The 20,829-nt window shown below is 48.1% G+C and overlaps 1 protein-coding gene across 2 annotated transcripts in view; it reads left to right on the top strand.

The window, feature by feature from the left end:
• LOC143981580 (butyrophilin subfamily 2 member A2-like) overlaps nucleotides 1-18,841 on the top strand; it is a 64,783-nt gene extending 45,942 nt beyond the window's left edge. For both annotated transcript variants that reach the window (XM_077479548.1, XM_077479547.1), the window contains one exon: nucleotides 17,034-18,841. In XM_077479548.1, coding sequence (XP_077335674.1) covers nucleotides 17,034-17,077 — 44 coding nt within the window. In that variant the 3' untranslated portion in view covers nucleotides 17,078-18,841. The remainder of the gene's footprint in view (nucleotides 1-17,033) is intronic.
• The last annotated feature ends 1,988 nt before the right edge of the window (nucleotides 18,842-20,829 follow it).

The raw sequence follows: 20,829 nt of genomic DNA, 5'->3' as shown, positions 1-20,829 counted from the left end.
TAGTGCAAGGCCTTAAGTACGTTTGTGACGCGGCCCTGGATACTCTCCCTCCGCGAACGGCTCTTTGGAGCCTCGTTGGATGACATTATTAAACATGCCACGGGTGGTAAGAGTACACTACTCCCACAGGCCAGGAAGGCTAAGGAGCCACGCCGCAGGCAAGGGCCTTCCTTTTCCGCTCACAAGCGGCTTTTTCATCCGTCCGGTGCTTCGGCAAAACGTCCCCAGCCCGACAGGATGCCCACGGAAGGTCAGAAGCGTCCCTGGAACCGCAAGCCTAACAAGCCTGCGAACAAAAGTGCTACCGCGTGAAGGTTTGCCCCCACCCGTGTCTCGGGTGGGGGGGTCGTCTTTGGGAGTTTGCAGCCCGTTTGGACCTCCCAGTTATTAGACCAATGGGTCTGCGATCTGATTTCCACAGGCTACAAGATAGTTTCTCTCTTGGCCACCAAACATATTGTTTTCCTCCAGCATACCCATGTCCCCGGTTCGCCGGGAGGCCCTGTTAGGGGCGGTGAGGGACTTGCTGAATCAGGGGGTGATTGTACCGGTTCCGGAATCGGAATGCTTCCAGAGGTTCTACTCAAATCTGTTTGTGGTTCCCAAGAAGGAAGGGGTACGTCCAATATTGGACCTAAAAGCCCTCAATCACTTTGTAAAAGTGCAGAGATTCAGAATGGAATCAGTTCGCTCAGTAGTCGCTGCACTCCATCAAGGGGACTTCCTGGCATCTTTAGACATTCAGGATGCCTACCTGCACATACCCATATGCTTTCGGCATCAAAAGTTTCTGCGTGTGGCAGTCGGGGAAGCCCACTACAAGTTTGTGGCTCTTCCTTTTGGCCTGGCATCAGCCCCCTGAGTCTTTACCAAAGTACTGGCTCCAGTGTTAGCGTTGTCGAGACAATGCGGGATCGCGATCGTGGGTTACCTAGACGATCTCCTCCTGAGAGCTTCTTCCGCCTCAGAATTAGAGGAGGATGTCGCGATCACCTTGCAGTCCCTGCAAGCATTTGGGTGGCTGTTGAACCTAAAGAAGTCGGTGGTGGTACCGACTCAGCGTCTGGAGTACCTGGGGTTACTATTGGACTCCAGGGAAGCGAGGGTTTTTCTCCCCTCAGACAAACTGATGACTCTCAGATCCGTGGTAAAACTGCTGATGCATGCGAGTGCTGGGGCTCATGGTGGCCTCCTTCGAGGCAGTACCTTATGCCCAGTTCCACACCAGAGTCCTGCAGAAGGAGATCTTGACAAAATGGGACAAATCTCTGTTGTCCCTGGATCAGTAGATCCAGGTGAGCCAGCCAGTCAGGGACTCCCTGATCTGGTGATTGAGGTCCCCGGTGATTCAGTCCGGAAAAACGTTCCTTCCTCTGAAATGGACGGTGGTCACTACGGACACCAGTCTGTCTGGCTGGGGTGGAGTGATGGGGATTCAGTCAGCTCAGGGCCTCTGGTCGATGGAAGAATCCAAGTTGCTGATCAATCTGCGATCAGGCTGTGCCTCCACACGTGGTCGATGTGTCTTCAAGGGCGTCTGAACAGGATACAGTTAGACAACGCCACGGCGGTGGCGTACATAAATCACCAAGGGGGAACAAGAAGCTCAGCCGCTGCTCTGGAGGTCACTCACATACTTTGGTGGGCAGAGCGACACGTTCCATCCCTGTCGTCCATTTACATCCCGGGGGTTGAGTCAACAGATGCTGGACCCAGGAGAATGAGCATTGCATTCGGAGATATTCAGGCTGCTGTGCCTGAAATGGGGCCGAGATTCGAGTCCAGGACAAGAGATCCGTGGGCAGACGCATCGGACGCGCTGGTGGCTCCGTGGGATCAGTACCAGCTGATCTACGCCTTTCCTCCGCTGAAACTGTTGCCACGTCTGCTGTGCAGAGTGGAAGCCAAGGGGATTCCAGTGATCCTGATTGCCCCAGATTGGCCTCAGTGGGCCTGGTACGCAGACCTGGTGCGCCTGGTGGCAGATGCTCCCTGACAACTGCCGTTGAGAGAGGACCGCCTATCTCAAGGTCCAATCCTTCACCCTGCTTTACCATCACTGGCTTTAACAGCCTCGCTATTGAAAGCCAGGTATTGAGGAACCGGAGTCTGTCGGACTCGGTGATTCCAACTATGCTGAGGGCATGGAAATCTTCTTCCAGGAAGATATACAATCGTACTTGGAAGGCCTATATCTCCATGTGTGAGGAGAAAGGGTGGCCTCCGTGCACCTTCTCTATATCCAGGATCCTGCTGTTTCTTCAGCAAGGTGTAGACCAGAGGTTGGCTTTGAGCACCATCAAGGGGCAGATTTCAGCTCTGGCTGTCTTTTTTCAAAGACCCCTGGCGTCTCACTCATTAGTGAGTACCTTTGTGCAGGGGGTGCGACATGTAGTCCCTCCAGTTGCGTCATCCATTACCTCCGTGGGATTTTAACCTGGTGTTGTCGGTGCTTCAGAAGCCGCCGTTTGAGAATATATGGGAGATTTCCCTGTTGACTCTTTCCCAGAAAGTGGTCTTTCTAGTGGCCATCACATCGGCCAGGAGGGTTTCAGAACTGGCGACCTTGTCCTGCAAGTCGCCTTATCTGGTCATCCACAAGGATAAGGTGGTGTTGCGTCCGCAACCGTCCTTTCTACCGAAGGTGGTTTCGGCCTTTCATGTCAATGAGGAAGTTGTATTACCATCATTGTGTCCTAAGGCGAAGCACCCCAAGGAGGTGGCCCTTCATGCTCTGGATGTGGTTAGGGCTCTGAAGGTGTATTTGTCTGCTACAGCTTCCTTTCAGAAGTCAGACTCACTGTTTGTTTCAGTGGCTGATCCAAAGAAGGGCATGGCGGTCTCGTCGGCCACCATTTCCAGGTGGATCAGACAGATTGTAGTCCAAGCCTACGCCTTGAAGGGGCAGGTGCCTCCCTTTCCAGTCACGGCCCACTCTAAAGAGCATTCAAAGTGTCTTGGGCCTTCCGACACCAAGCTTCTGTTGCTCAGGTGAGTAAGGCGGCGGCCTGGTCATCTGTCCATACGTTTACCAAGTTCTACAAGGTAGACGTCAGTGCATCGGCTGATGCCTGTTTTTGCCCGCAAAGTTTTGCAGGCGGCCGTGTAGTTGCAACTGAATTTTTTTGCTGTTTTTTCGAAAAAAAACGCAGTAATGTTTTGGTTAATGCACTGTTGCATTACTTCCACAATGTTACGGTCTTGGGGATCACTCCTGTTGAGGATACCCGGTTATATGGTGGCGTTTCCACACACTGCTGTTTTTTTTGAGGGTTTCGTTTCACTAGTTCCCACTTTGCCATGGTGGATGAAGTTTTTATGCTGTTTTTCTCACCCCTTGTTTGGCACTGCTTGGGGACGTTCCATTTAGTTACAGAGGAGCTGTGTCGGTCGGTGAATTACAGAGAAAATAGGATTTTTGTACTCACTGTAAAATCCTTTTTTCTATAATTCACCGACCAACACAGCACCCACCCCTCCTTTTTTCTACGTTATACTACTTGTTGACGTACTGAAGCTGCTGGGAGCAGTGGGAAGGGTTGAAAGCACGGGATTAAAGTTCTGTGTATTGTGTAACAATTTTGCCTAGTTTCTCCTAATGGCAGGCTATACAACCCATTTAGTTACAGAGAGGAGCTGTGTCGGTTGGTGAATTACAGAGAAAAGGATTTTACGGTGAGTACAAAAAATCCTATTTTTCCCTGCAAGCTTTCTTTATTTTATAAACAACAGCTTGCAGAGGCAGTCTGTATGTTGAGGCCACATTGTAGTGCACTGGGAACAAGATTAGAATTTATTAGGATAAATCCTGGTGTCTCTTTCGCAGACTTTGGATAGATGTAACAGGTGTGGAAAAATTTGTCTTTAGGTGTCGGTGGTGCCTTCACACCAAAACCCTATAGAGGTACTCTTGATGAGAGAACGGTAAAAGGCCCAATAAACCGAGGTGTGAACTTCAGAGAGGGAACACGAAGTTGGAGGTTGCGAGATGACAGCCAGACCCGGTCTCCAACTTGATAGGAAGGCACAGGCAGGCGTCTGCGGTCATGAGCGCCACACAAATTTGGCGCGAACGGCCCATAACGTTTGCTATTTGCCGAACGGGCAAAAAGTCGACTCGAACATGAAGCTTATCCCTAGCCCCTGGTTTTCGGTTACCATTTCTTGGGCTGAGTCGTCTGTCGAGATACAGGCTCTAATTGAATTTCTGGGGCTGCAGACATGTTCATTGATGCTGCATTTGTTTTGCAGCACTCGATTCCGCTGCAGCTGCATGACACTCCACTTGCCATCGAGGCTCTTGATGGGAGATCTTTACAGCCTGCCCATGTGACTCATGAGACTATTCTGTTGACCATGACCATAGGGGCTCTTCACCATGAAATAATCCAATTCTAAGTTATTTCCTCACCTAAGTTTCCACTGTTTATTGGTTATCCTTGGTCACAGAGGCACAACCTCTCTTGATTGGCTCCGTGCTGAGGTTCTCTCCTCGTCGCTACAATGCAGTAAGACATGCATCCAGAAGGTAGCCAAGGTCCTGTGCACCGCTTCACTTTCCTCCCTGCTGGCTCAGTACCGTGATTTTAGCAATGTCTTTGACAAAGGTCAAGCCGGTAGTTTTCCTCCACACCATTTTTATGATTGTGCAATTGACCTTCAACCTGGTGCCATACTCCCTCGTGCCCGGCTTTACCCTTTGTCGAAGCTTGTTTTGAGAGGGGCATACAATCTTGTGAAGATTAAGGAGGGTGATGAGTGGAAAACTGCATTTAATACCAGAACAGACCATTATGAGTACCTCGTAATGCCTTTTGACCTTTGTAACGCTCTAGCAGTTTCTAGGAATTTATTAACGATGTCCTCCGAGATTTTTTGCAGGTATGTGTGGTGGTTTATCTCGTCGATATCCCCATATTTTCAAAGTCCCTGGAGAGCTACCACACGGATGTCTATTGTGTGCTTCAGAAACTAAAGCCCCATACACACTATCAGTTTTTCTGCTCAGTTTTTCCTTCAGATTTACCAAAACCATATAATATGAGGTCAAACCTTAGGAGTTTCAATTTGTATGTAATCAGACAGGCCCTTCACTACATGGTTTTGGTAAACCTGAAGGAAAAACTCAGCAGAAAAACTGATAGTGTTTATGGGGCTTTAGAGAGAACAATCTCTATTGTAAATTGGAGAAGTGCGAATTCCATCGTGAATGTCATTTCCACTGCTGTTTTTTTCGATGGACCAGGAGAAACTTTCAGCAGTCCTACAGTGGCCCCAACCTGTAGGTTTATGTCCTCTGTAGCGTTTTATTGGCTTTGCCAACTATTATCGAACGTTTATTTGTAACTTTTCATCTCTGGTATGGTCTGGTCTCTGGTCAAGCCCCTGACTGATATGACCAGAAAGGACGGTAACCCACAGAGTTGGTCTCTGGAGTTCATTATGGCCTTTGAGAGTGTCAAGACTGCCTTTGTTTCTGCTCCTGTGTTGGCACATCCTGATCCTATGTTTTATCCTTTAGGTTGATGCTTCTGAGATTGAAGTTGGTACCTTTGAGTCTCAACGTCCTACCCCTGAGGGCGCTATGCATCCTTGTGGCTACTTTTCCAAGAAATTGTCACCTGCGGAGTGCAATTATGAGATTGGTGACAGAGAGCTCTTAGCGATCATTTTAGCCCTGAAAGAATGGAGACAACTCCTCAAAAGGTAACCGAAAACCAGGGGCTAGGGATGAGCTTCGTGTTTGAGTCGAACATACGCTCGACTCGAACATCGGCTGTTCGGCGAATACCGAAAGTTATGGGCCGTTCGCGCCAAATTCGTGTGGTGCATTGCTGGCTCATGATTGGCCAAGCATGCGCTGTGACCCCGCATGCTTGGCCAATCACAGCGCGGGCAGCGAGGAGAGCCATGATTCTATGATCCTGCCTGTAGCCAATCATAACTCAGGCTGTGTAGTAAACGCCCCACACTATATAAGGCCGCCAGCGCAGCGGCCTTGTGTAGTGTGTTGGCGTCTGTAGGAGTTAGTGGATGTTCTCTCTGTACCTTCAACACAGTATACACCGTTCATTATCGGCTGATTTAGCGTTCTTGCTCTTCTGTAGTGGTTGTTGTCTGCATGCCCTGGCCACAGGATACACCGTTATATCCACCTATATAGCTAGCTATCTTGCTCTTTTTAAATAGAGCTTGCAGTTAGTTGTAAGAGATTGTGCGTGCTGTCTGCGTGCTCTGACCTCAGTATACACGGTTATATCCACCTACATAGCTCTTCTCTAATTGAGCCATCTGCAGGAGTGGGTGTTGTGTGTGCCTCCAGCACAATATACACTAACCAATTGCTGATTTTCCCATCTCCCTTCAGGCCATTACCATGTCTGGAAGGGCAGCAAGGAGAAGCAGACAGGCACGAGCTGAAAAAAGATGGCAAGTAGGCTCTGTGTCTAGAGACAACAGTGCTGGTCGTGGACGCGGTGCATCGTCATCATCAGCACGTGGTCATGGGACACGCTTGTCCTTCTTTTCGGCAGCTGGACATGTTGAGCAGACTTGGAAGACTTGGTAGAGTGGATGACCAAGCCCTCTTCATCCTCCTCATCCTCTCTCACCCAGTCTCAGGGTACTAGCAAAGCAGCTGCCAACGCATCTTCTTTCCTCGTCTCAATGTCATCATCAGTGACTCCTTCCCTAGACCCACCACGTCCTCCTGAGGAGTCTCCTGACCTCCTTGAGCACAGTGTTGGGTACATGCTCCAGGAGAATGCCCAGTGTTTTGTAGGCTCTGATGATGATACTCAGCTAGAGGAAGGCAGTAGCGTGAGCGCAGAGAGAGGGACAACAATCTGGCAGTCATGTTCCACAAGCTGCAGCATACTGCCAGGATTGTTCCAGCGATGAAGAGGTAGGGGATGATGAGGGCACTGACTCCACGTGGGTGCCTGGTAGGAGAGAGGAGGAGGAGGCACATGTCCAACGAGGCAGGATGCCCTCCGGGGGCCAGCTTAGGGGCAGCACACCGACTGAATCACACCGCAGAGCTCCGCCTGTGCAGGGCGCTGCCTCTGCGCGTTATTCTAAAAGTTCTTTGGTGTGGGCCTTTTTTGAGACGAGTGCATCAGATCGCACCACTGCTATTTGCAACATATGTCTCAAGCATATCTCGCGTGGCCAAAACATCAGCCGCTTGGGCACCACATGCTTGACCAGACATATGTTGACCTGCCATGCAGCTTGTTGGCAAGCGTACCTCAAAGACCCACACCAAAGAACAAAGCGGACCTCTCCTTGCTCCTCATCAGCTGGGATCTCCAACCCCACTAGACCTTCAGTCCTCTCTGAAACCTCCTCTGAGAGGAATGAAGGTGTAGAATTAGGTGTGTCACAGCCAAGCGCTTCCGGGCACTCTGCTAGCAGTACACCTAGGTCTGATTATAGCAGGCAAATGTCCCTGCCCCAGCTGCTGGACCGCCAAAAGAAGTTCACTCCCAGCCAACCACATGCCCAGCGGTTGAATGCTAGCTTGGCTAAATTGCTAGCACTTCAACTGCTGCCTTTTCAGTTGGTAGACTCGGCCCCCTTCCGTGAGTTTGTACAATGTGCGGTTCCTCAAACGCCACTTTTTCACATGGAAGGCGATTCCGGCTCTCTACCGGCATGTGGAAGGCAATGTCCTTGCCTCACTGGACAGGGCGGTCAGCAGTAAGACGCATATTACTGCTGACTCATTGTCCAGCAGGCATGGACAGGGACGTTACCTGTCTTTCACGGCCCATTGGGTCACTCTTCTGGCAGCTGGGAAGGATGCAGGACAAGGTGCAGTAGTGTTGGAGGTTGTTCCGCCACCACGCCTCCAAATGCTACTATTGGTTGTGACACACCTCTCTCCTCCACCCCCTCCTCTTCTTCTTCCTCCATGGCCTCTTCCAGTGCTCTGTCCTCAGAACCAGCGGTGCTCCGTAGGCGTTCCAGGGGCTACGCAAGTACGCAGGCAAAACTATGCCATGCCGTGCTTGCGCTGGTTTGTTTAGGGGACAGGAGCCACAATGGGGCAGATGTTTTGTCAGCTATGCAGGGGCAGGCTGAGAGGTGGTTGGCGCCACACCAGCTTAAGCCAGGAATGGTGGTTTGCGACAATGGCACCAACCTCCTCTCCGTCCTCCAACAGGGACAACTGACCCATGTGCCCTGTGTGGCTCACGTCCTTAACCTGGTGGTGCAGCAGTTCTTGGGCAGGTACCCGTGCTTACAGGATGTCCTGAAGCAGGCCAGAAAAGTCTGTGTGCATTTCCGCCGATCATTTGATGCCTGTGCTCGGCTGGCTGAGCTCCAAAAGGAGTTGAACCTGCCCAAGAACCACCTTATATGTGACATTCCCACCAGGTGGAACTCAACGTTGGCCATGCAGCGGCTGCACACACAGCAGAGAGCCATCAATGAGTACCTGTGCGATTACAGGACAGGGTCAGGGGAGCTCGTTTTTTCTCACCACGCCAGTGGGGCATGATCTGGGATGCATGCACTGTCCTGTCACCGTTTGAGGAGGCCACAAGGATGGTGAGCAGTGACAGTGCATGCATTAGTGACACTGTACCTCTTGTCCACCTCTTGGATCATACGCTGCATGGAATAATGGACAGGGCACTTGAGGCAGAACAGAGTCAGGAAGAGAACGACTTCCTTGCCTCTCAAGGCCCCCTTTATCCAGACAGTGTTCCTGCTGTGCCACCCATCACACAGGAAGAGGATGATGAGGAGGAGGAGAAGGAGGAGGATGATGATTGTGTCAGCATGGAGGTAGAGGCTGGCACTCAGCAGCAGTCTTGTAGGGATGATTTACAGTCCCAAGAAACCTGTGGACTTGTACGTGGCTGGGAGGAGGTAGCTGCGGATCATGTTGTCCTTAGTGACCCAGAGGACTCCGGACCGAATGCCTCAGCTAACCTATGCTGCATGGCCTCCCAGATCCTGCATAGACTGCGGAAGGATCCTCGTATTCTTCGGATCAAGGAGAGGGACCATTACTGCCTGGCCACTCTCCTTGATCCACGGTACAAGGGTAAGGTTGCCGACCTTATCTTGCCGTCGCAGAGGGAGCAGAGGATGAGACATCTCCGGGAGGCCTTGCAGAAAGTTCTGTGTAATGCGTTCCCAGAGACTGGGAGGTTACAAACTCCTGGTCCTGGACAACGTGTTGCTGAGGCATCAGTCAGAAGGAGCGGTGGAGAAGGTGGCCGTCTGACCAATGCGTTCAGACAATTTTTTAGTCCGCAGCCCCAAGGTATGATCGGTTCCAGCAACCATCGCCTGCATCTTATTTACATGGCGCAGGAATACCTAGGGGCAAGGTCAGACTTGGACACCTTCCCCATTGAAAATCGAGCTACTGGCCTGTCCTGCAGCCAGCGTTCTTTCGGAACGCACCTTCAGTGCTGCTGGTGGCTTTGTTACCGATCACAGGGTGCGCTTGTCCACCAACTCAGTTGATCGACTGACCTTCATCAAGATGAATCAGTCTTAGATCACCCACAGCTACCAAGCACCTGAAGCTGATATAACCGAATAATTTTTTTTGAAATATCACATCCCTTCAAGACTGCCTATGCTGATGCTGAGTGACTGTCCTGTTATGTTGATTGTCTATCCTCTTCCTCCTCCGCTGATATGTCGGTGGAACATTTTTGGTTCTGGGTGATGCCACCAGCCCAATTTTTCAGCCCCTGTTTAACAGGGGCGTTTAATTACAATTTTTGATGCAATGCTTTGCAGCAGGGCTCATTCCTGCACAACAACCAGAGTATATGGGAGAGGTTGCAGTGTCGTGGCACCAGCACCAGTGCCAGCAGCCCAATTTTTCAGCCCCTGTTTAACAGGGGCGTTTAATTACAATTTTTGATGCAATGCTTTGCAGCAGGGCTCATTCCTGCACCACAACCAGAGTATATGGGAGAGGTTGCAGTGTCGTGGCACCAGTGCCTAAGGCCCAATTTTTCAGCCCCTGTTTAACAGGGGCGTTTACAATTTTTGATGCAATGCTTTGCAGCCGGGCTCATTCCTGCACTACAACTAGAGCATATGGGAGAGGTTGCAGTGTCGTGGCACCAGCACCAGTGCCTAGGGCCCAATTTTTCAGCCCTTGTTTAATATGGGCGTTTAATTACAATTTTTGATGCAACGCTTTGTAGCAGGGCTCATTCCTGCACCACAACTAAAGTATATGGGAGAGGTTGCAGTGTCGTGGCACCAGCACCAGTGCCTAAGGCCCAATTTTTCAGCCCCTGTTTAATAGGGGCATGTAATTACAATTCTTGATATAATATTTCACAGCAGGGCCCGTTCCTGTGCCCACCGAGAGTAACTGTGAGGACTTATAGTGTTGTGGCACCAGCACCACAACCACCAAAGGTCAATTTTTCTAAAACTGTTCAACAATGGCATGTAATTACAATTCTTGATATAATCGTTCACAGCAGGGCGCTCCAGCGCCCACCAAGAGTCACTTTGAGGGCTTACAATGTTGTGGCAAAACCAACACCTTGTTCTGCCATTTCTGCAGAGCATATAGAGCAGGCCCCTACTTTCAAACATCCAAATTACAAACGGAAGGAGACAACAGGAAGTGAGATGAAAAAAGACGGACGGCAAAACAAATTATACAGGGGTGATAACCCTTCCCTATGTTTTCCAAAAAGCTTAGAAATAGATTTTTTGACTGGAGCTACACGTTAAAAATGTACCAGTTGAAAATTGCAAACAGATTCTACTTAACACAACAAATCTACACAGTCCCTGTCTTGTTTGCACCGCCTGAATACTCCTGTTAAAACAAACAGAGATTTCATCGCTCCAAGTCAAAACCACTGACAGGCTGTTAGCTCTCCAAATGGATGGGGGTTCCAGGTGCAGGCTGATTGCATAAGCCAAATGTGTAGAAACAGAACGAAACTCTGGATAGCCGCACTCCGGATTGTGTAAAAATTAGATGCCTTTATTTCTTCAAAATGCAAGTGCAAAACTCCATTGAACAAAACGTCACAGCAAAAAGGGAACAAAAAAGGATTTTTGAATAAAATTTCTAACGCATTTCATGCTACAAACAGCGCTTACTCATGAGCTATGAGTAAGCGCTGTTTGTAGCGTGAAGCGTATGGATTCCGCGGGGAACCCCCTACGCCGAAAAAACGGCGTGGGGGTCCCCCCCAGATCCACACCAGACCCTTATCCGAGCACGCTACCTGGCCGGCCAGGAAAGGGGGTGGGGACGAGCCCCCCCTCCTGAGCCATACCAGGCCGCGTGCCCTCAACATGGGGGGAGTCCGGCGAGAAGACAGTGCAATAAATTATTTTATCTTGTGTGTTGTGGTTTTTTTTGTACTTTATTTTACAGGTGAATGGGTAGGGGTACATTGTACCCCATACTCATTCACATAGGGTGGGGGGCCGGTATCCGGAGGCCCCCTTATTAAAGGGGGCTCCTGGATTTTGATAAGCCCCTCGCCCGCAGACCCCGACAACCAATGGCCAGGGTTGTCGGGAAGAGGCCCTTGTCCTCATCAACATGGGGACAAGGTGCTTTGGGGTGGGGGGGCCGCACGCCCCCCTCCCCCAAGGCACCCCCCCATGTTGAGGGCACGCGGCCTGGTACGGCTCAGGAGGGGCCCGCTCGTCCCCACCCCTTTCCTGGCTGGCCGGGTAGCGTGCTCGGATAAGGGTCTGGTGTGGATCTGGGGGGGACCCCCACGCCGTTTTTTTCAGCGTAGGGGGTTCCCCGTGGAATCCATACCAGACCTAAGGGCCTGGTATGCTCTCAGAGGGGGAACCCATGCCAAATTGTTTTCAGAAATTTGGCGTGGAGTTCCCCCCTCAGAGCTCATTCTCTGATTGGCCACGGCAAAAGTCGCCGGGCCTGGGGCGCCTTGTAAGTCGCCCCAGGTCGTGTCTAAAAGTCGTGTTCAAGTCGTCTCCAAGTTGCCTCACAAAATCGTCCTGAAGTCGTGTTGCCCCTGTGTGAACCGAGCCTTAGGTTACTTTTGGCGCAGTGGTGGTACTTGAAGAGTGGGTGTATGGATTTTTTGTGGACCGGTTTTGTTGTATGTCTTGCTTTGCTTCAATGCCTTCAAAGCTGCCAGAATCCTCATCCCCCTCTCCTCTTATGTGCTTAAGCACTGCATGGCACCTTTCAGCCTGACTCATTGAATAGCCCCTTGAACATTTAGGGGGTACTTGTAGTTCATGACTCAATTCAGCAGTGCAGGGCGAGGAGTAGAGGGTGGAGCTGACAAATCCCACATCATCACCACTAGCTGTATGCAGATGTGGGGGCACAACAAGCTGCAGCACAGAGCCCTGTCCTGCATTTTTCCAAGTTTCAAGCAGCATTACCCAGTGTGCTGTGAACTAATAATATCATCCCTGCCCATACTTACTGAACCATGTGTCAGCAGTAATGTGGACCTTGCGGCTGACTGCCTTGCCCAATGATGCCATGACATTGGCTTCCACGTGATGAATGGTAGAGAGGCGGAAGAAATAGCACCTGGGAAACTGCCATTGTGGTACAACACATTCTGCAAATTCACGAAATCTACCAGATGGAAAGACAGGAGTTGTAAAGCCAGCAACTTTGACAGGCTTGAATTTAGACAGTGGGCATGTGGGTGGCTTTCAGGTGCTCTTGTCAACGGGCTGAGTGGTGGGAGGTTAAATGTCTGTCAAGCATGTGGTACCCAAATGGCTGGGATTTTTGCCACATGTGCTTGAGGCTTGAGGTTTCTTGTTCCATGCCGCAAGGATGCTTCTCTGTAGAGGCCTTGAGTGAAACTGGGCAAATGGAACAGCCTCGAAAGAGGCGACCATCTTTCCTAACAGTCTCATACATAGCCAAATGGGGGGAGTCCTTTTGCTTAACACTAGTCGGACTAGAGCCTTTATGGCCTTGACCTTTGGCTTTGGTAGAAACACTCTGCCTTGAGCGGTTTATAGATTTTCAGATATTCCAACCTTGTTGAAGGCTGCAAGGAAGACTTTTCTAGGTTGATTATCCATCCGTTTTCTGTCTTGAAAACAGCGAGGTTCAGGTGCGCTACTGATTGCTGGCTACTCACCAAGAGAGGGTCTAGAATCTTTGTAAAAACTCGAGGAGCTGTAGTGAGACCAAAAGGAAGGGCCACAAATTGAAAATGGCGCTTATCTACCGTGAACTGTAGATATTTTTGGTGAGCGGGAAATAACACATGCAGATATGCATCCTTGATATCTATTGATGCCATAAATTTTCCCCCCTGAAGGGTGGAGACCACAGATCAGATTGACTACATTCGGAAAGGATCGAATGTGTAGAAACTGATTCAGATCTTTTAGATCTAGGATGGGTCTGACATCCCCATTCGGTTTTGGAACGTTGAAGAGATTAGAGTAGAACCCTGATCTTTTGGGTCCACTTCTACTATCACTAGTAAGCAATCTAAGACCAGAAGTAGCGGTTTTCGCTTTACTGGATCTTTGGAGACCCTTGACCTTAGAAAACGAGCTGGTGGAAGCTCCTGGAACTCTATCTTGAATCCCAGAGATACTGAAGAGACTACCCATTTGTCTTGAACCTCTTCCCACCAGGCTTCTGAAAACTGCAGGAGCCTTCCCCCTACTCAGCTGAATGGGGGCGCCCCTTCATAGGGATGCTTTGGGGCTCTGCTTGGCAGACTTTCATCCCCAAGTCTTCTTCTGCCCTTGGGCGTGACCATGGACCTTTCCTCTGGAAGTAGATTGGGAAGGCCGTCACCACTGCTTAGAGCCTGAAGCTCCAGGGGATGGAGAAATAGAACGTTTGAATGATGAACGTTTACTCTTTTTTATTGGTAGAAGTGTAGATTTACCACCTGTAATTCTTTGAATGAATTTATCTAGGTCATCCCTAAATAGGCGTTCCCCTTTGAATGGGAAGCCAGTAAAATATTTTTTGCATGAAAGCACTGCTGCCCAATGTTTAAGCCAAAGGGACCTGCGCATGTGCACCAACAGGAGAGACAAACGAGATGCCTGCTGGACAGAATCCAGAATGGTATCAGTCATAAAACACAGAATCAGAGGAAGGTCTGCATAGTTCTCCACTTCCTCACTGGGAAGGAGACTAAGCATCCGCTTAACCTGTTCCTTGAGGAATTGACACAAACCAAAAGTTGCAACTGTAGGCTTGACTACAGCGCCAGCCATGGAAAAGGAGGCTTATAATAAAGTTTCTAGCTTTTTATCAGTTGGATCCTTAAACACCCGGGCATTGTCCAGAGGGAAGGTCAGGTTTTTATTCACACAAGAGACAGTCACATCCACGGATGGGACCTCTCACTTCTTGCTGAAGCTTTCCTCCAGAGGATAAAGCATAGAAAACCTTTTAGGAGGAGAAAACTGTTTATCGGGATGTCCCCAATCCTCATACAACAATTTATCAATTAAAGGATGAATTGGAAAAGGAGGCAGTCTGTGGGATCTTTCTGACCCCCAAGAAAGAAACAGAGGATGTGGCGGCTTCAGCAGTGGGCATTCTGAATGTGGAACGCACCAACTCGGTATAATACTGTGCAAGGCAAGATAAAGGGATCAAATTATAAGACACCACATCCCCAACATAGAGAATATCAAAGGCAGACAGGGCTAAGAGGTAACGAACCTCTGGACTTTTTAAGGTGTCACATATAAAGGTCTAACCACCATGGGTAAAAAGGTATAATAATTTTATTACAAAATAGTAAAAAACACGAGAAGAAAAACCACAATAATACATGCAAAACAGCGGATAGATTAATCAAACATGTGTATACAAGGCACTACCACTCTCGACATGTTTCACTCGTTAGTTTCCTCAGGAGATTGATGGTGTGGCTCTATTGTATGCTGAAATCACAAAATACAAAACATCTCATAAATGCATACTCGGTGAAATGCATCATAGCAAGAAAGCATATTGGCTTAGTAATCTCAGGACCAGGCAATAATCATAAATATTAATAACAAGCATTAAAAATACAGGGACATAAAAGCAGATGATCAAAAACAGAGGTAGAACCCAGTCTCACCACATTTGCTTGAGTTCCATGGATGAATAGAGGTAAGGTAAAAATGAAAATTGATCGAAAAGGGGAGACAACCGACTAGCCAGCACAGCCGTCTGAATTGCTTGCAGTGAAGGGCAAGCCTAATAGTAATTCTCTAAAAAAAATGAATTTTATATATATATATATATATATATAAGATTTATATTAGATAAGGCGGCTGAACTAGAGGAAAGAAACTAATTTCCCAATTTAGCAATAATTACCTGTAAGATAAATTCAAGGGTTGAATCAGTTGCTGTATTGGAATAAAGCAGCTTGCTGGTGTATGGTGGAATGAATAAGGGACAGCACAAGCAACAACGTATGGATAAACCCAAACTTTAGTTGCCAAGTACACCTAAGTAAATGGAAACCAGTTATAAATTTTAATCCATAACAGAGCCCCCTCAAAATATTGAGGGCGGCTCAAATTGAGTATAAATTGAGATAGGGCTTGTAAAAATGTCTTACCTAAAAAAGACTTAAGTATGGTTCCACGAGCGCGGCAGGGGATGTCACTGAACCCTTCATGCAGCTGTCTGTGACAGAATGTAAAGGCAGGGTACTGCTGCCTAATATACACCTTCTCCGACTCAGCGGCGTCTGACGTCACCGCCGAGTCGTATGCGGGAACGCGAAAGTGTTGATGCGCATGCACCTGAGAAAGGCAGTAGAGTTTGCAAGATGGTCGCCATCCACCAATGACACGTTCACTGTAGTTTGAGCATGAGCGGTTCCCCAAAATCACCTTGTCCCCTTGTTGATGGGGACAAGGGCCTCATCCCCATGACTCCTTGCCCAGTGGTTGTGGGGGTCTGCGGGTGGGGGGCTTATCGGAATCTGGAATCCCGCCCCCTCCCATGTGAATTGGTAAGGGTATATTGTACCCCTACCATTTCACATTGACACTTTTTTGTGTGTGAAATGGTAGGGGTACAGTGTACCTGTCACATAGGGGGGGAGCGGGATCTGGGGGTCCTCCTGTTAAAAGGGCTTCCATATTCCGATAAGCCCCCCAGCCACATACCCCCACAACCACCGGGCAAGGGTCGTGGCGATGAGGCCCTTCTCCTCATTAACATTAGGACAAGGTGCCTTGGGGGGCAACTCCAAAGCACCCTCCCCATGTTGAGAGCATGTGGCCTGGTACGGTTCAAGAGGGGGGGGGTGCTCTCTCGTGTCCCCCCCTCCTTTTCCTGCGGCTTGCCAGGTTGTGTGCTCATGGTATGGATTTTGGGGGGCGCCATTTTTTTTTATGCAGGGTTCCTTTTAATATCCATACCAGAGCTGAAGAGCCTGGTATGGATTTTGGGGGGGGGGCACAATTATTTTTTTTTACCTTTTTGGTTCCTTCAGAAATGTAATTTTGCTCTTGAAATGTTCTAAACATGGGAAACATGCGCCCCTTCACAGGCATATTATAGACACCCCCCAGGTACGAAATTTAAAGGAATATTACACTTTTATTGTTTCACTTTAATCATTATTAAAATCACTTCTCCCGAAAAAATTACAGTTTTTAAAACTTTTTCTGCATTTATACATGTCCCCTGGGGCAGGACCCGGGTCCCCAAACACTTTTTATGGCAACAACTTGCATATACGCCTTTAAAATTAGCACTTTTGATTTGTCATGTTCGTGTCCCATAGACTTTAATGGTGTTCGCGTGTTCCAACAAATTTTTTGCCTGTTCGCAATGTCTGGTGTGAACTGAACCGGAGGGTGTTCGGCTCATCCTTACCTGTAACAACTCTACTGCTCCTCTTGCTTGGCTTGCTAAGTTAACCTTTTGAAGCAGTAGAGTTTTGTACCCCGTATGTGCTTTACCAGGTTTTTTTGATACGCCAAAACCAACATGCACTCCTTGAATAACTTCAGACCAGGCTTGGAACAGTTAATGCTTTTGGATGACAAAGATACAATTACTACATTGTTTTGTCTTGCAGATGGAGAGACTGTGATTATCACTGACATTAAACTTCCAGAGTGAACACTGCATGGTGCCATCCACATAAAAAGTAAAAGATCTTCTCCCGTCCTCCTGATGAGCTCTTCACCTCTGTGGGGTACGATCGCTGATATGTGTCATGGCAGCCAGCTCAAGTCTTCTCCTTCCTTCAGCCAAATGAGCTTCACTCTCTGCAGAGTTTGGATATCCTCTACTTGAAGCTTTACAAGATGGAACTACCTCATTAGCAGCATTTGCACTACACAAAAAGAAAAAATAACTACTAATGCCTTGTACACTTTGTCTGAAACTTGTGTTGCATACACACAGGTCGCACAAAGTTGTGGGAAAATCCGATCTTTCTGAACGAGGTGACGTACAATACGTACGACGGGACTATAAACGGGCCAGTAACCAATGCCTTGCGTCTCTTAGTTTATTCTGAGCGTGCGTGGCATTTTGTCCGTCGGGAATTGTCTACACACGATCGGAATTTATAAGATCGGATTTTGTTGTCGGAAAATTTTAGATCCTGCTCTCAAACTTTTTTGTGCGTTGGAAAGTCCGACGGAAAAAGTCCGATAGAACTGCGCACACTCGATCGGATTTTCCGACAACATAATACGATCGGACTTTCTCCATTGGAATTTCCAACCGTGAAATGTTAACCGTGACTTAATATTGGTCCATGAGACCTTCACGTTTAATGCTGGTTTTATGTCTGGTTCATATTTATTTATTTATCATCAACCTCTAGCCACTCTCCTCTGCATTTAAACATGCAGACACATTGATAAGACTTATTGGGGGTTGATTTACTAAAACTGGAGAGTGCAAAATCTGGATCAACGGCTTCCAGGTCAAACCTTAACTGAACAAGCTTAACATAATAGCCAGTCATGTTCAAACTGTGTTATGTCAATCTTATTTACAGGTAAAAAGCTACACAATCCACAATGTGAAATTAGTTAACTCTTCAGATTGAAGAAGTCTTCCTGACCAACCTAGTTCGGGGTATGTGCTGAGTCTCAAAAGCACCCAATCTTACCCTTGCCCCCCATAAAAAGAGTCAGATGTGGTTGGTCCTGGGTTGAGAAGCACAGAATTGTCGGCATTCAATCACTACAGGACATTGGAAAGCTCTGGGATTAAACAAAATGTGCCAGTCCCACCATCAGGAACTGTCTGGATACAACTGGAAATACATTATACGCAGGGGCAGACGCCTGAATGGTCAGTCCGCCCCTGATTATACGGTACACAAATTGTTCCACTGCCTAGAAATTAATTGCATAAGAAACCAAAGGGGCCCTATTTCGAAAGGTTTTTTTACCCAAGATTCACACATGTTTGCTATAGAATCCAGTTAAAGTGGAGGGCCACCCTAAAAACAAAAAAAATTTAAAAATTACAAAAAAATCTAAAAAAAAAAAAAAAATGAAAATTTTTTTTTTTTTTTACTTACCAGAAATGCCTGTTGCTAGGCACTTTCTCCTAATCTTCCTCTTCCTCCTCTGTGGAGATCTTCTGTCTTCTCTCTTCGTCGCGGCGTCTTCTGGGTAATGGGTCGCGCTGTGTTCTGGGAACTGTGTGTTCCAGAACACAGCGCGTCCCATTCAGAAAGCGCTGTGGGACTCGCGCATGCGCAGTAGCTGCGGGACTCACGCATGCGCAGTAGGAAACGGGCAGTGAAGCCATAGGGCTCCACTGACTGTTTCCCTTAGAGGGAATGGCGGCGCCGGGACTCAAGAGCCGAGGGACGGTTCGGCCTCGGGCGGCCGACATCGCGGGCGCCCTGGACAGGTAAGTGTGTTTATTAAGTCAGCAGCTACAGTGTTCGCAGCTGCTGACTTTTTTTTTTTTTTTTTAAACGGCCCTCCTCTTTAAATATGTTCAAGTCTAAGGTGAAAGTTGTCTGGATCAATGTATATTGTGCATTTTATACTGTAAGCCGGTGTTGCCGTTTCTCCTAGTTTATATCAGTGTTATTGTCCATGGCCAGGACCGAACTTACCTTTGCGCTTAACTGGGCTCAAGCCCATGGGCCCCCGCCTCCAATGGGGGGCCCCCGTGTACCCCATCCGTTTACGCTTTAAATGTCTTCATATTTGTTACAATTTAATTCTCATTTTATCCATTCTTATTGCTTTTATTAATCTCCTGGTTCGTTTTTCATTATTACGTTGTTTACAATTTATATGGTTGTTTTCCGCACATCCGTCACTTCCGTTAGGCTTGTGAAGATGAGCAGAGCAGATGAAACAGTTAATGCTGTGAAACGCGTCATTTCATTGGCCACTACGTCACTGGAGACGTACAGAGCGCGGAGAAGAGTTACCGCCGCCACCGCTTCTCATCATCCGAATGCCAGTGCAGTATTATATGCGCTTATATATTGCCTAATTTTGTGAGTAGCCATTTGGTTGTTTTGTCTTGTCCAATTAAACAGAAGTTCTTTAATACCGCTCACCTTGTCCTTTTCTATTTCTGTTTGATAGAGCTGAGCTTCGTTCTCCAGGTTGCAGCCATCAGAGCAATCCTAATGACTGTTCTTATACATAATATCTGGGACTATTTAAGGACTATATAGAATTATTCATTCAAACCCATTTTTTTTTTTTTTAATAATTCAGATTAATAAAACATTTTTAGTAGACTTCAGCAATTAACATAAATTATGTAATTTTGTTTAGTTGTTTGTTCAGAATCGTGAACTCTATTTTTAGTCTCAGTGTATCCAGAATTGTGTAGCTCTAATACATAGCTTGTGTATGTATCATTTTGTTCTATTTAAAGTAATGTATAGAAGAAAGGGCCCGAAAGTGACTCCAGCCCAGGCAGGGGTGGATCCAGAGTCCAGTCTCGGGAGGGGCACTGCTATAAAATATGTTTTTTTGGGGGCAATTTATATGGGAAATGGCTGGTATTGGCGCTTCAATTATTACGGCACCATGATTGTTATGGTGTCAGGATGATTGAAGCGCATTATTTCTATTAATACATTGAAATATAAAATGAAATGGTTCAACTCACCATAATGCAGAATCAATGGGAGCCCTGAGGGTGTCATTTGCCATGTCGCCTGCCACCAAATGCGGATTGTCACTTGCCAGGTCACCTGCCACACATTGCGGATTGTCACTTGCCACGTAGCCTGCCACACATTGCAGATTGTCACTTGCCACGTAGCCTGCCACACATTGCGGATTGTCACTTGCCACGTTGCCTGTCACACATTGTGGATTGCCACTTGCAACATAGCCTGCCACACATTGCGGATTGTCACTTGCCACGTAGCCTGCCACACATTGCGGATTGTCACTTGCCACGTAGCCTGCCACACATTGCGGATTGTCACTTGCCCAGTCGCCTTCCACACATTGCGGATTGCCACTTGCCACGTTGTCAGCCACACATTGCGGATTGTCACTTGCCACGTAGCCTGCCACACATTGCGGATTGTCACTTGCCACGTCACCTGCCACACATTGCGGATTGTCACTTGCCACGTCACCTGCCACACATTGCGGATTGTCACTTGCCACGTCACCTGCCACACATTACGGATTGTCACTTGCCACGTCACCTGCCACACATTGCGGATTTCCACTTGCCACGTAGCCTGCCACACATTGCAGATTGTCACTTGCTACGTAGCCTGCCACACATTGCGGATTGTCACTTGCCCAGTCGCCTTCCACACATTGCGGATTGCCACTTGCCACGTTGTCAGCCACACATTGCGGATTGTCACTTGCCACGTAGCCTGCCACACATTGCGGATTGTCACTTGC

This window comes from Lithobates pipiens, unplaced genomic scaffold, assembly GCF_037356315.1.
Source record: "Lithobates pipiens isolate NorthernLeopardFrog02 unplaced genomic scaffold, aLitPip1_a1.2 Scaffold_16, whole genome shotgun sequence".
NCBI lineage: Eukaryota > Metazoa > Chordata > Amphibia > Anura > Ranidae > Lithobates > Lithobates pipiens.
This window is presented reverse-complemented; position numbering and strand designations above follow the sequence as displayed.